The sequence below is a fragment of the Phalaenopsis equestris genome, unplaced genomic scaffold, assembly GCF_001263595.1.
Source record: "Phalaenopsis equestris unplaced genomic scaffold, ASM126359v1 Scaffold000202, whole genome shotgun sequence".
In the NCBI taxonomy this organism is placed as follows: Eukaryota; Viridiplantae; Streptophyta; class Magnoliopsida; order Asparagales; family Orchidaceae; genus Phalaenopsis; species Phalaenopsis equestris.
In genome coordinates, this window is record NW_018164644.1 from 3,588,019 (window position 1) to 3,603,974 (window position 15,956).

At 37.1% G+C, this 15,956-nt stretch overlaps 1 protein-coding gene across 2 annotated transcripts in view; it reads left to right on the forward strand.

Annotated features, from left to right (window-relative positions):
• The window catches only part of LOC110022760 (protein cornichon homolog 4-like), a 31,835-nt gene extending 16,261 nt beyond the window's left edge, over positions 1-15,574 (forward strand). Inside the window, exons 2-5 of one of the 2 annotated variants that reach the window (XM_020721852.1) lie at positions 8,809-8,990; positions 13,823-13,945; positions 14,292-14,366; positions 15,353-15,574. In XM_020721852.1, coding sequence (XP_020577511.1) covers positions 8,809-8,990; positions 13,823-13,945; positions 14,292-14,322 — 336 coding nt within the window. In that variant the 3' untranslated portion in view covers positions 14,323-14,366; positions 15,353-15,574. The remainder of the gene's footprint in view (positions 1-8,808; positions 8,991-13,822; positions 13,946-14,291; positions 14,367-15,352) is intronic. The other variant, XM_020721851.1, reaches the window with a different exon arrangement.
• The last annotated feature ends 382 nt before the right edge of the window (positions 15,575-15,956 follow it).

Genomic DNA, 15,956 nt, shown 5'->3' on the forward strand with positions numbered 1-15,956 from the left:
ATATAATATTAAATCCCTACTAGTAAATTGATATGTTTATCTCCATATCTTCTAGTGAACACCTTCTAGTGGGTTCCAACTCCATTTCTTATAGGGTTTCGAGTGGAAACCGAACTCCCGCAAGCTCCCCTTTTCATCCAAAAAATGAAAGTGAAACTAGCATGAAAAAGATAACCAAATTTCTCCTCGTATTTCATTTCCTTTTACCAATATTTATAGTTACAATATGGGATCTTTTACAGGTTCACTAATTTTCTATTTTTATTCTTAACATAAACATTTATCCCAAGCTAGGAAAAAAAAGTACAAAATCAGGAAGAATGGGAAAAATTATTTGCAGCTTGCTTCCTTTTTATTTTCTATCCATTCATTTAGGGGCACTTTTTTGTCTCTGTGCTTTACGCTGTGTTGATTGTGGTGGTTATGTTTGTCGGGCTGGATCCGTTTGTATTTTTTTCTTCTCTTTTTTTTATCCCGCACCCATTTTACTACATGCTCCTATATTTTTTTCTGATCTAACAAAATAGGATTTGTCATAACACCCCCTTCGCCTTCAATCTTGTCCATATGGTTGAGGGTTGGATATGTTTTCCACAGAGAGCTAAATATCTTGCAACTTGCACCTTGAACTTTAGAATTTGTCCACTTCACTTTAGGTTGGTTCTGATCTCTATATCTGAATATTCTAGAAGCTAAATAGCTTTTGGAACTAACAAAGATCGATTGTTCCAACTCAAATTTGGTGGAGAAGTACATAGTGTTGTTTTTTTCTCCCTTGAATAGCTTCAAGGCGGAGATGCGAACTACTATATGAATACGACATTCTTGTGAAAAATCTAATTTATAAGCTGCATGGCTGATTTTTTTAATGATTAAAAAAGGAACATAAATTTTTTTTTGCAAGTTTTTTGTTTGATCTCTCAGCCCTTACACGCGTTGGTCCCCCATGGACCGCCTGGAAGCAGTGGAACCGGCCCATAGGCGGCCTGTCTTGGCTACAAGAAGAAGAGGAACGGACAAAGGGTTCTGCAGAAGAGGGAAAGGAAAGGGTGGGGTCCACTAGGGCCATAATCATTCATGCAAAGAGTAGAAATTAAAGGAGTTTGAAGGGAAAATTAGGAAAGAATGTTTTTGAAATGCTGTGAGGGGATTCTTTTTGACGGGGAACCTAGGGTTTGCTTTTTTTATGCTTGTTTTTGTTTGGCGTTGTTTTCTTTCTTCGTGTTGTGTTCCTAGTGACGTCTAGGGTGTGGGAGAGACGATCTACCTCTCGAAAAGTAAATTAAATTTGTATGTTGCTTCTTTTCTGAGCAGCCCCTGTTTGTGTTTCTTCCACCATCTATTGCCACTTCGTTGTGTTTGCTTCGCTGATTTTAGTATCAAAGCATATCAAATTGGTATCAGAGCATAGATATTGGTATCAGAGCATAGATAAGAGCATAGATATTGGTGGGATGACAACAAAGAAAGTTGATGTGCTAGAAGGAGAGGTAGAGTGAATCCAATCGAGAATTAATGAAATGTTGGGTACTATGGAGGATAAATTTTCTTCTATTAGAAGTTGAATGAATGATGAATTTGAAGGCATAGAAGAAATGTGGGAAATGATGAAAAAGCTCATGGAGATGCAATTCAAGGCCGTGCCAACCGCTCCAGTTGAAAAAGCTCATGCAATCAAAGAATCCTTGACCAGGTCAAAAGGGAAGAAGATCAAGCTTAAAAATAATGGAGAAGATATCATCTACCTGCAAGAGCGCCCCCCTAGGACTTCGAGAGGAGGGGGTGTGGAAACTTCCGATGGAGGGGGATGAGCCAAAAATTGGAGAAGGGATGGTGGAAGGGGCACAAAAGAGTACGATGGAGGAAGAAGGGAATTGGGAGTGGGATATGTCAATGACCGCAGGAGCGAGTTTCTTACTAGATAGACGAGGGAAAACTCCGGAGGGAGAGGACATTGGGGTGGAGAAGCAGGGGTTGAGAAACTGAAGATGCCAATCTCCGATGATGCACATCGATGGATGTATTGGGTGGAGCGATACTTTGCAATCAACGGATTAATTGTGAAAGAGAAACTCATAAATAGCAGGATTATGCTTGGAGTGGAAGACTTTAGCATGGTTCCAATGGATGGAGACAAGGTATTCGATGTACTCATGGGAGGATTTGTTGGAGAGTTTCTGAATCATTTGGGAAGGAGACCTACACGAGCAATTCTATGCTTTGACTCAGGAGGGGACGATTATGAAATATCAAGAGAAGTTTAATCTCTTGTCAGGAAGGTTGAGGGAGATTTCTGCAGCAGGACTGGAAGGGAACTTCTTGTAAGGCTTAAAGCCCTACATAGAGCAATCATTTGCCCATTGAGACCGTGAGGATTGAGGGAAATGATGAAGCTCACTCAGATGATGGAGGATATGAAATAGGTGAAGAAGACCGGCAAAGTCGGCAACACCAAAGGATTCTACGCGAGCACCATGACAACCACGACACAGAGGACTCAGACGGTGTTATTTCAAAAAGATATGTCGAAGGTGTATAGTACAGGACCCCAACCTGGGGGTAATTTCAAGCGCCTCACAGATGCAAAAGCGCATAAAAAAAGAGCCAAATGATTGTGTTCCCGCTGTGACGAGAAATACGCCCCTAGACACCGTTCCTAGCAACACGCCCTTTAGGTTTTTTTAGTTCAGGAGATGGATACAAAGAGTGATGAATTAGAATAGGAAGGAATGGAGGAGGTGCACTTGCATTTGGATGTGGCGGAGGTGTCCCTCAATTCGGTGGTGAGATTTGCCCCGAATCATACCATGAAAGTGAGGGGATGAATTGGGGAATAATTGGTGTTGGTGGATAGCGGGGCCACACAATTTTATCTCAAAACAGGTTGTGGAGAAGCTAGGGTTGAAGTTGGTGACTACAGGGAGCTTCAATGTCATGATAGTGACAGAGAAGGTGAAAAAGAGATGGGAAATTTGCAAGGGGCTGGTTCTAACCTACATGACATACAAGTGATAGAAATTTCTTTCTTCAGATTTGGGCAACACAGATCTGGTTTTGGGGATGAAGTGACTGCGAACATTGTGAGATATGAAAATGGATTGGAAGTCATTGACGATGGAGTTCCATGTGGAGGGTAGGAAGATGGTGCTGAGAGGTTGAGGGTAGGAAAATGATGCTGAGATGAGATGCTAGCTTATGCAAAACCATGTTGTCCCTCAAAACCATGGTTAAGTCGATTCGGGGAGCGAGTTTGGGTTACTTGTTGAAGTTACAGAGCATAAAGGAGATTCAAGATTAAGAGTTGACAGAGTTTCCGGAAGAGGTCCAACAACTCTCACAACAGTTTACAGATGTCTTCTAGCAGCCAAGCGTGTTGCCTCCTCCGAGAGAGCATGAACACATTATTAAATTGAAGGAATGTGTTTCTCCCATCAGCGTCAGACCTTACAGGTACCCCCAGATTCATAAGGCTGAGATAGAGAAGCTGATCCGAGAGATGCTCGAGGGCCGGATTATCAAGCCTAATATGAGTCATTTTTCCAGTCTCATCTTATTAGTGAAGAAGAAAGATGACAGTTGGAGATTCTGCGTGGACTGCCGGACATTGAACAAGGAGACGGTGTTGGACAAGTTTCCTATTCTTGTGATTGATGAGTTACTAGATGAGCATATGGGACAGTCATTTTTTCAAAAATTGATTTAAGTCGCTATACTACCAGATCAGGATGAACCCAACAGATCTGCACAGGACTACGTTCATGACACGTGAAGGAATTTATGAGTTCTTAGTGATGCTGTTTGGCCTCACCAACGCATCGGTGACAATGCAGTCTCTCATGAATAGGGTGTTCCAACCTTATCTTCTGAAATTTTTCCTGGTCTTCTTTGACGTCATTTTGATCTACAGTCATGCAGAGACTGCTTGTGGGGCATCTAAGGACAGGGGTAGCGGTAGATCAGTCCAAAGATTGAGGCTTTTGTTGATTGGCCTTTTGTCAAGGAATTTGAAGGAGTTGAGAGGATTCACGAGTCTCACTAGATGTTGCCGGATGTTCATAAGATGATATGACACGATAGCATGATCACTAATGGAGCAGCTGAAGAAAGATAATTTCAAATGGGGAGAAGCAACAACACAGACATTTGAACATTTGAAGAGGGTCATGTCTAGTGTTCCGGTATTAACACTTTCAGATTTCATTAAATCCTTCGTGGTGAAGACAGATGAGTCAGAGTATGGATTGAGAGCAATGCTCATGCTGGATCAGCGGGCGATTGCCTACTTCATTCAGGTTCTTAAGCCCAGAGTGAAACTATAGTCAGTGTATGAAATGGAATTGATGACAATCGTCTTGGTCATTCAGAAGTGGCATCCCTACCTGTTGTGATGACATTTTTTGGTCAGGACAGGTCAGAGGAGTTTCTTATGGAACAACAGATGGTGACTGAGAAATATCAGAGATGACTTTCCAAGCTACTGGGGTGTGATTTCGAGATTCAGTATCTTGGTCAGGACTTGAGAACAAGACGCAATGTCGAGAAAGGTGGATGAACCTCGACTGATGGCCTTATCGGTATCATTTGCCCTAGATTAGGAAGCCTTAATACAGGAGAGCGAAAAGGATTAGGAGCTGAGGAAAATAAGAGCCGAGTTATTAAAAGATTCGAACAGTCACACAAGATATACATTGAGGGGACAACAGCTGCTCCATCAGGGGTGATTCGTTCTACCTCAGTCGTCGGATTATATTCCCAAATTATTATAAGAGTTTCATGGTAGTGCGATCGGGAGACATTCAGGGGTGTAGAAGACCTACAGTTGTCTGACGGCAGAACTTTATTGATTGGGGATGTGCAAAGACGTTGAGAATATGGTGGCAAAATGCAACGTATGCCAACTACACAAGTACTTAACTACGACACTAGGAGAGTTACTACAACCATCAACATTACTGAGGAATGTTTGGGAAGAAGTGACAATATATTTTATTGAGTGATGGTCACAATCAGAAGGGTTTACGGCGGTCATGGTGATTGTGGTCGCTTGAGTAAGTATACACATTTCATTCCCTTACGACATCCCTTCACAGCTGTCTCAATCGCAGCGGCGGGAAGTGGTTTGTTTGAACAAAGTACTAGAATCAATTGTTTGAAATAGGGATAAGGTGTTCCTCAATCACTTCTGGAAAGTGTTATTCAGGCTTTAAGGGATAGTCCTTAAGAGGAGCACTGCATATTTTCCACAAACCAATGGGCATATGAAGGTGGTCAACAGTAGTTTGGAGACATACCTGCATTGTTTTGTATCTGATATACCAAAGTTATAGGCTAAGTGAATGGCATGGACCAACTATTGGTATAGTACTTTGTACCACACCGTAGCACATACAACCCCTTTCTGGACATTGTATTGGAGGGATCCACATCACTTAATATATTATGGGCATGGCACTACACTTTTATCCAGCGTTGATTGGTACTTGTAGAGGGATATGATACTAGCAGAGCTCAAGGGACATCTTCTGACGGATCAACAAATCATGAAGAGGAAATCGGAAGGGCACAAAAGAGGTGCAATTCAAACTAGGGGACACGGTCTACTTGAAGCTGAGGCCCTGCTGACAAAAGGCATTAGTCAGGAGGAGCGAGGAACTGTCACCGAGATACTTTGGGCCTTATGAGGTGATGGCACGCTTTGGGGCAGTGACCTACCTTTTGAGGTTACCACCATCATCCGCACTATACCCTGTCTTCTATGTATTGCAGTTTAGACGTGCGGTTGGAGATCACACACCCTCGCCTAAACTACGACCGACGCTGAAAAAATACTTGGAGGTAATTTTGGAACCGTTAGAGATCGAAGGAGTGCGCCATGGAGTAGGGGAAGCAAAGGAGGTATTGGTCAAATGGAATGAACTGCTAGATTATGAGGTAATATGGGAGTCTTACGAGGTGATCCACAAACAATTTCCATCATTTCATTTTGAGGACAATGTACTTTTTTTGGGAGTGAAGTAATGTTATACCCTCTCAGCCCTTACACGCGCTGGTTCACCCTCGACCGGCTATAAGCAGTGGAACCGGCCCACAGGCGGGCCGGTCTTGGCAACGGGAAGAAGGGGAGCAGACAGAGGGAGCTGCAGAAGAGGGAAAGGAAAGGGTGGGGTCCACTAGGGCCATACTCACCTATGCAAGGAAGAGAAATTAAAAGACTTTAGAGGGAAAGTTAGGAATTAAAGTTTTTGAAATACTGTGAGGGATTCTATTATAGGGGGAACCTAGGGTTTGCTTTCTTTTATGCTTGTTTTTGTTTAGCTGCTGTTTTCTTTCTTTGTGTGGTGTTTCTAGTGACGTTTAGGGTGTGAGAGAGATGATCTATCTCTCGAAATGTAGGTCAAACTTGTATCTTGCTTATTTTTCTTTGATTTTCGTAAGATCAGTGTCTGTTTGTGTTTATTCCACCTATCTATTGCCATTTTGTTGTATTTGGTTTGCTGATTTTGCTATCAATTCATATCAATCTCATAGCCAAAGAATGTTGTCGGTATGGTCTTATTTGATCATTACCAAATCATCCTCTTTGAACTTGACATCTCTTCTCTTTTTATCTGCCAAATTCTTCATTCTTACTTGAGCCGCTTATAAATTTTGTTAAAGAGACGCAGTAGTTCATCTCTTTAGAGTAAAGAAGATTCTACTGCTGCTATGGTAGTACTACTTCGAGCATAAATTGGAAATGTTGCGGGGGTCTGTCATTTACGGGCTTTTCTTTGTCTCCTTGCTTTACACTGCTGTTTGTGGTGGTTTTGTTTGTTGAGCTGGATCTGTTTGTATATTTTCATCTCTTTGTTTATCCTGTGCCCATTTTGCTAACCGCTTCTGTACTTCTTTCTGCTCTAACAAAATAAGATGTGCCATAACATAAACTAATCACTAACAACACATGTTATCAATTTCTCATCCACATTTTACATGTCGTAAATTCATGCGTATAATCCTCCAGATTGGTGAATACACCATTCAGAATTGAAATTGGAGAGAGCGACCATTAAACAATATATTTAATCATAACATGAAACCTAATTCATAAGATACCCCATTAAAGATGAGAAAGTCCCAATACACGAAATAAAAGCAAGAAATGAAATAACTAAGGCGCTCTCTATCTATATTCAATTAGAGAAGTATCAATATCCTATACTACTTTTGCATCACCACACATCCACAAACTATTATGCTTAGGCCAGGTCAAAATAGTACTATTGATATTTGGTTCCCGGAGCATGGTTACATGGAGAGTTTATATCACATAAATGATTGTCGAGATGGTCTATTTCTTCTATCATTTATCATTTCTCCTGTTTTCTTCCATATAAACATTGCCTACTTTGGCTTTTGTGACTAGTATTGAACACAGCATGTCAGGTCTTGGGCCACCAGCTACACTGGATATGACAGCTAATATTTAATATTGGGGCGTTTCAATAAATACTACCCAATTCCTATATATTTACATATCTAACACTAAATTTTTTTTTTACATTTATACCACCCAAATTGTTCATATCACATAAAAATTACCTTTATTTTAACTTTTTGAAAATGAAACCATCCCGAGTGATCTTCTACGTCATGCATAGGTAAAGTGACATATATGTCAAAATTAAACTTTAGGTGTTAGATATGTAAATACATAGGAATTGAGTGGTATGTATGTAAATCTTCCTTTTACTATTTTGCAATGCTTTTACAAATTGTTTCCAGACTTTTGCCATGACTAACATAGTTAGCAATTTCCAGCAAGTTTCTTGGTGGAAAGTGAGCTTGAAGTATCTTTGTGGAAAGTGGGCTTGAAGTATTTTGTATTTTAAAGTTGGCTTTATTTGTTATCAATTTAAGTAAAGGAGTGAGATTTCGTTTGCTTACAACGGCATTCCACTAGGGCTCATCCTTGCTAAAGCTACTAAAAATCACTTTGAAAATTGAAGGGAATTATTCATCACAAATGGATAGTGCAGCTATAGTTTTGCACTTAATTGATTTTCTCTTTTACACCCTTAAATAATGAACGAAAAGGAAAATAAGTAATTTTCACCTAAAGGAGAAAATAATAAAAATAATCTCTAACCGTACGCTGCAGAAAAGTGCTACCTTTATGAGACAAATTATCGTAATTCTCTTGTTTCAGAAGACAAGTTACTTTTTTTATGATTGAAGTGCCAAAGTAGTCCCTTAACTATTACATAAGGCCATTTTAGTCCCAAAATATATAAAAATGCCAAAGTAGTCCCCATGCTCTTTGAATTGGGCTGGGTAACTCCTTTGTGGGAACTATTTCAGCCCATAATAAAAAAATTTGGGGATTAAATTAGCACTTTTCTAGACTTTGCGACTAAAATGACACCTTGCAAAAAATTAAGGGACTATTTTGACACTTTTCTCCTTTCTTTATGCAACTGTCCCAGGGAAATGTACTTGTGTAAGAATTTGTACTTCTATAACTATTTGTGCTTGTTTAGAAAATCCGAAGCAACTGGAAAAGCCATCGTGATTTGGCTTTATGCAAACAATGGCAAACTTCTTTAACTCTCAAAGAAATGAATTAAATTGATAACTGAATAATTAGGTGCAATCCATTATTATCATCCCTTTTTAGGTTGAGTGCATTTTCTTGCGTGTGAAAGAGTTACATCTGTTTACAGGTCTATTTAGGAGTGAGGTTGTTTTGCGTTTTACTTCATTTTCTTACTGAATTGCACTCATTTATTTAATTTTATTTCCTCTCTTCTGTACATTTTATTTTGGCAGCTAATGTCTTTGGCGGATCTAGAGTTTGATTACATTAACCCATACGATTCATCTTCAAGTATAAATGCAGTGATTTTACCAGAGTTTGTGCTGCAAGGAATCTTATGTTTGCTCTTTCTGGTATCGGGCCATTGGATGATGTTTCTTTTAGCTGCTCCAATGCTCTATTACAATGTGAGATTGTAAGTTTACAGTTTTTTAATTTTGGAAGATTTACATACTTACCACTCAATTCCCATGTATTTACTTGTTTAACACCTTAACTTCAATTTTTACATATATGCCACATTATCTATGCATGTAAAGGTGTATTCGACTTTTTAGATGTCAAATATTGGCATCTTTGATGTGATATAAAAGAATTGAGTGATTTATTTGTAAAATGTAAAGTTTAGGCGTTAGATATCTAAATACATAGGAATTGAGTGGTGTGTATGTACATGCCCCTTTAATTTTATGTGGTTTGTTTGTTGACCTGGAATAACATAAATTTTCGAGTATATCACTTATATGCCACATTTTCCTTTGTTTTCAACTTCATCAGTACTGCTAGAAATTGAAAGTTTTTTCAAGTATTTTAAGATATCCCAGCATAATTTTTGTGAAGGGATTCTCCTTCAGCCAGCTCTGCCATTCAGCCTGTGTGTTGTCTGGCCCGCATGTGCTAGATCTTCGCTAGCCAGTACCTGTTGGGTTTTCATCACCAGGACTTCTGCCATCTTCCCATTGTCTTCTGATGCCTTCTTGTTGATTAGTGGGATTCTTATTACCTACTCATCAATTCATGGGCTATTATAATTACTTTGTAGTTGATTCTATTCCTTGATTTCATGTTTTTTTCCATTAGATACTTATGATTGTAGTCTTCTTTCCAATTCTTATCAGGGCTTTAGGCTTTTTTTCTTCATATTCTCAAAGATGCAGACTTTATCACTACATTACAATAATCTTATGACCTTAATTATTTCATTCTTTTCCTTTCACCTATATCTCCCATAACTACAGCCTTTATCGATCCAGTTTTATTTCTATTATTTACTGCCACAAAATGAACTCTAAAATATATGGGATTGATTATCTTTAAACCTTTGCTTCAGTCACTAAAATGAACGCTGTTCAAGTTCTTTTTATCCGAAGTAGCTAATATGGATTGGAAGATATAATAATTCAATGTGAAAAATGCCTTTTTATGCTGATCTAGAGGAGAAAGTATTGAAAGTCCCATTAGGATTTGACTCAAATAAAAACTAAAAATAAAGTATGCATTTGTTAAAAGACATTATATGGGTTGAAACAATCTCCAACATGATGTGATTCGAAAGGGTCTCCAAGATAATACTCAACATGAGGTACACATTATGAGATCATATATTTTTTTGAGGGAAGTTTGCTAGTTTATGCTTATGGCATTAGCATGACATGTAGTGATTTTTGAATGAATGAAGGCTTAAAAGAAAAGACTGCTGTGTTAATTTGAAGCCAGAGATTTTGTCAGTGTTGAAATGCTTTGTTAACATTAAGGTTGTACACTTTCAGAGCAGGTAAGTCGGTATGCTTAACTATTGAGAGCTTCATGGAATTCAATCATAAAATCTATGATGCTATATATGACAATAATGTAGAAAATCTCCTATCTATGATTTGTGGGATGATTTTCCTACCCATCGCATCAGAACTATGATTATCCATGCTGTCAAATTTTAAGTTAATTCATGCACAATTTTAAAGAGCCACTTCTTAAGAATATTTGAAGAGAATACATAATAGTGGAATTCTATCAAAAAAGGGGTAGGATTTCGTTCTTGAAGCATACATAAATGAGGATTGTGTGGGTTTTATGGTTGACAGGTCAACTTTAGGAAATTGCATATTGTTAGGGGGCAACCTTGTGACTTGGGGAAGTAAAAATAAAGGATATTGCATATTGTTAGGAGGCAACCTCGTGACTTGGGAAAGGAAAATAAAATATGATAACAAGATTTTGTTTAAAAGTTAAATTTAGATACATGTCATTAGGAATCTACAAATTGTTATGGTTAGAAATTAAGTTGGACTTTGAATGAAAAGATCATATGAGACTCTATTGTGAATTTGTGATAAAAAGTTTATCATCAATATTGCATATAATCTTGCACAACTTAGTCATAGAAAGCCTATTGAAGTTAATATTTTATTTTTAAAGGAAAAGCTTGACAGTGGTCTAATATGTACTTCATTTATAATTATAAGTGGAAAGTTTGTTGACATTCTCATTAAATGATTATCGGGGATAATATTTACTAAATCATGAAGCACATTTGTAATGGATGTCATCCATTCATTTGCTTTCGGGGGAGTGAAATACCAACATGATTTTAATCTTGTGATCCGTCCATAGCTAGCTTCTCTTTCCAAAAAACATTTCGTCCAAGGAATTTGCCCTCCAACTAACGTGTTTAGGAATTCAACTAAGTTGAAAATCCACCCCGTACATCTTCTATTTCCATTGACATGGGGACTAGGATTTTTGTCTTCATCCATTCCTTTTTCATTGCCACCTCAATTATTCAATAAATTCTTATTGCGTACTCTACAATTTGTGGACTGCTGTAATGATTTTGTAATTAATTCTATTATTTGATTTCAAGTATTTTTCGTCAGATACTTCTTAGATTTGTTAAATTGTATACGTTTTGAAATATATTTAACTAATTTTCTTCAATTCCTGTCAGTTTTGAATTATTGTTATTGCTCTCGTTGATATATTATTTTAGAAAACAATATTTCTTACTTAGCACGGTTGATGGCTTTCTTGGAGTTTTGAATGTCCAAGGTATTGCTCATGCCACTGATATATTTTTCTAAGCATATTAAACAGAGAGAGAGAGAGAGAGAGGGAGAGAGTTGGGATCAGTTTTCATTTTTGTTCTTACTTTTCTTTTCGAAAATATGTTTGTTTCGCGTACTAATTTGCATGTTTTTTTAAAAATAAATCATTTTTTTAATTGCTCAAAAATACTTTTTAGATGTTTTGAGTGTTTTGAGAAAAACTATTTGCACCATTTTCTCCTCAAAATAAAATATAAACAAAATAAAATTAAAAAATTAAAAAAATAAAAATGATCTCAAAATGCCATTAAAATTCAAAATAGTTAAAAACCTGACAAAGTAATTGGAGATTTTTTTCGCCTTGTTTCCGTAGCATCTGTTGGAGCGAGATACTTTCATCAAGAAATCAAATAATTCAAAAGTGGATGGAGTTTGGTTGTCATGCATTCCGCCAAATGGGCATTGATATTGAAATTAACTCAAACCATAATAGAACGTTGAAATATTATTGCATAAATTCAACGGGTACAACGAAGACTCGTCACAACAGGAAAGAAACTACAAACAAACACAAAAGAGCAGGCCAATGGCATGGCTAGGTGGCTGGATAGTAGTTGAATGGGCTTGTTGGATGCTGCGAGTACGGGGGCCGGAAGACAGAACCGAGAGCCGGCTGCAGCAGGGGTAATGGCGGCGGCGGCGGCTGGCTGGAAGACCGAAGACAGGTGGCAGCAGGCTTGGATGTCAGAGAAGTGTTACAGCAGTAGGTGGGGTTCTCGTTTGGCCTGTGGCAGCAGCATGGAAAGGGGCTTAGGACTGGTGGCAGGAAAGCAGAGGAAGGGAGTTGAAAGGATAAATATCTCGGCGGGGTCGAGCAACAGCCGGAGCTCCACCCGAAATCTTGGAGACGGTCACCACTTTGGACAACTTACAATCATAGCACCTCTTCGTCGAATACAGCTCTCATAAGGGAGAAGCGCCTCAAAGGCAGAAAACTGAAATATGAAATATTAAAAAACTTACCAGAAGCAAGAAAAAACAGCATATATATATATATATGCTAGGATAGGAAGGGAGGCCATTCCTCTTTGGGTGGCAAATAGAAAAGGCAGGGAGGGACTGGTGGTAACGAAGAAGGCAAGTATCAAAATCAGAAGAGAAAGGAGGAGCCGTAGGATAAGAACAGGTCTGCCCTATCCGACTCAATAGATTGGACGGCCGCTGGACTGGCTCTTTGCTGAACTGCACAGTTCAACCCTCCTTCGGGTCTGGCATTTGAGAGCCCCTCGTTCGCCCTTTGTTTGCATGTGAGAGCCCCACGTCAGGCACTTTCTGCAAATCAGGCTTTCAAAGAGATGAAAATTTAATTTATTGAGCATCTTCTAGTGATGGTCATTTGCAATCATTTTTTTATTTTAACTCTAATAATAAGTTTTTGTATACAAGATTCTAAAAAGAATAATTATTGAATTTAACATGCGGCTGAAGCTTGGCTGATATAAAATTTTTTTTATGAGATGGTTTTTGAAAACGACTTATTCTTTTTGCATCTTCTCATATTGGAATACATGAATTAATATTACCAGGTTTATCTGTGTACAAAGGACATCCAAGTTGAGGCGTCCATATCTTTCATTCCAATTGTTAAATTTTTGCTGTGTGCTGAATTAATATTCTTTTCTTGCAATCCATGTTGTAGTTTCTCTCTACGCAGTGTCAAAATTAGGATTTAAAGTGAGTGGGGATAGAAGGGCTTGCCCATATATGACCATCAAAGAGTTTATAATATACATAATTGTAGGAGATTTTAAGAGCAAAACTTTCATATTATGCTGATTACGCTAAATTTTTCTCAGATATAATAAGGGTAGAGCCGCTGACTACTTTTTTTGATTCCACCAGATTCTGCATCAAATAAAAGGAGGAAGATTTAAATACATACCTCTCAATTCTTATGTATTTACATATCTAACACGACATATCTAACACGTAAACTTCAAATTTTACATACATACCATCTTACTTAATCATAACTCGGTGTATTTCACTTTTTAAAAGTTAAAATGATGGCATTTTTTATGTAATGTGAAATATTTGGGTGTTATAAAATGTGTTAGATATATGTTTGTAAGTGCCCCATAAAACAAATACTGCATGCATAATTCATTGATAAAATGGTCTCATATGAATGGCTGTTTACTTTCAGATACCAGCGGCGCAAGCATCTAGTAGACGTAACTGAGATCTTTAATCAGCTCAACAACGAGAAGAAGTGCCGTCTCATCAAGCTTATCTATCTTGTCGTCCTTCTTTTTCTATCTTTATTCTGGTAGATATATGCTCAATTTATTTTTGGGAAGTTTACATGCGTACCACACAATTTTTATGAATTTTACATATCTAACGTCTGAAGTTTGATATAGAATTTGTAACACCTTAGTATCATGAATCTATATGTAGAAAGGTGTATTTGACTTTTAAAAAAGTAATAAAAGTGATTTTTGATATGCTGTTAAAGATTTGAGTATTGTGAATGTAAATACTAAAGTTTAGGTTTCAGATATGTAAATACATGAGAATTCTGTGGTATGAATGTAAATGCTACTTTATTTTTTTGTAATATTGAACATTTTCCAAGATTGAGCTAATATGAGCTTTATTGTATTGACACGCAGTATGATATGGAGCCTGTTGGAGGATGTTTAGTTGTGAATGTTGATACCATGGATGATTTATTACACCCATAAATGGTGAGTGCCTTTTGATTGAACTAATTTTTACTCAGCATGGCTTTTATGTGAATGGAATTAATTTGAAGGAGACAAATTTTATTATTATTTATTATTTCTTTTAAGGAGGCCATAAGTTGTTTGTTTAGATGGTTTCTTCTTTCTGCTGCTCATTAATTATCATCAAATTATTATTAGCCCTTCTTTTTTGTGTAGGCTAGGGACTGTTTGGGGCAGCTGCAACTTATTGAATAATCTGCTAATAACCAGTTTATCTTGATAATCTGCTGATCAGCAGCTTATCCGGATAAGCTGGTTGACTGTTTGGGAAAGCTGTTTGAAAACAACTGATTTGTAGCTGTTTGTGGATAAATAACCATTCTGTCATTGTTAAGTAATGTTGTTTGCAACAAAACTGTTTGGGGCAACTGTTAAGACTCGCCTTTCTCCGTTTTTTTCTTCCTGGCGTTGTTACATGAAATGTTAACTCAATTTTGTTCAACTTTTAGCAGTGCTATTTTTTGTTCAACTTTTAGCAGTGATATTCATGCTATTTGTTGTATGTACAATTCATAAATCATATAATTCTAATGTTCACTTTCTCATACTTAGTACATGTTATTCCCACCATCTCTAAAATCTAATCATTCTTAACCTTTTATTGTCTTAATTTTTCACATTTTCTTCTTTACACTCACATTTACTATAGTTCTATGTGAATTCTGGAAATTTCAGTGAGAAAAAAAGAAGAAACTTGGGTTAAAAAATCTCAAATCAATAATTCTCAATTCATAACTAGTTGCATTTCATTTAATTTCCCCTCTTTTTCTTCCATTCTAAAGTCTAAACAAAGCCTGAATGTACAAATCAATCCAACTCATCATCCAAATGCTTTGAAAATTGTGTCAATCATGCATTCTTCTTTGACTTATTGGCGGTTTGGAATGCTTTTTCTGCCAAAATCGAAGACATTCACTGAATTTTTCTGTTAATTATTGTTCTTGAAGCAGGCTTGTTAAAGCTATACATATAAAATTTTCCAAACAGTGTTGGAAGGAGAAGCCATAGTGAGAGGAGCTATGAAGAGAGCAGAATTCTGGGTTTCTTTGCAGTTAGCTTTGTTGAACTGCTGACAGAGTTGTTAACAATTGCCTTACATTAATGTCTGAATAGTCCTTGTTAGCAGGCTATAAGAATTTGTATTCTTTATTTAAAAGAAGATAAATGACTCCTGAATTTTCTATTATTATTATTATTATTATTATTATTATTTTGTGCTATATTCCTTGTACTGGAAAATATGTTGTTTGTTTTATAAAACTTGTTCTTGTTTTGCTTCTTTTGATGCAAAAACTAGTGCATTAGGACTCCAATCGCTGCCTCTCACACGTACAATCTGGACTACATTGGTAAAAAAAACTAACTAATTTAATACACGGTGGAACCAGACTATACACGTGGCAGACAGTAATTGGACTTGTACGGTTATTTTGTTTATGACAATTTAAAATTCAAAACATATATTTTTATGTAAAAATTGAATTATTTGTTATGTTATTTAAGAAACTCTGCAATTTTGGATTCATCATAAATATTTGTTGATGTTATCTC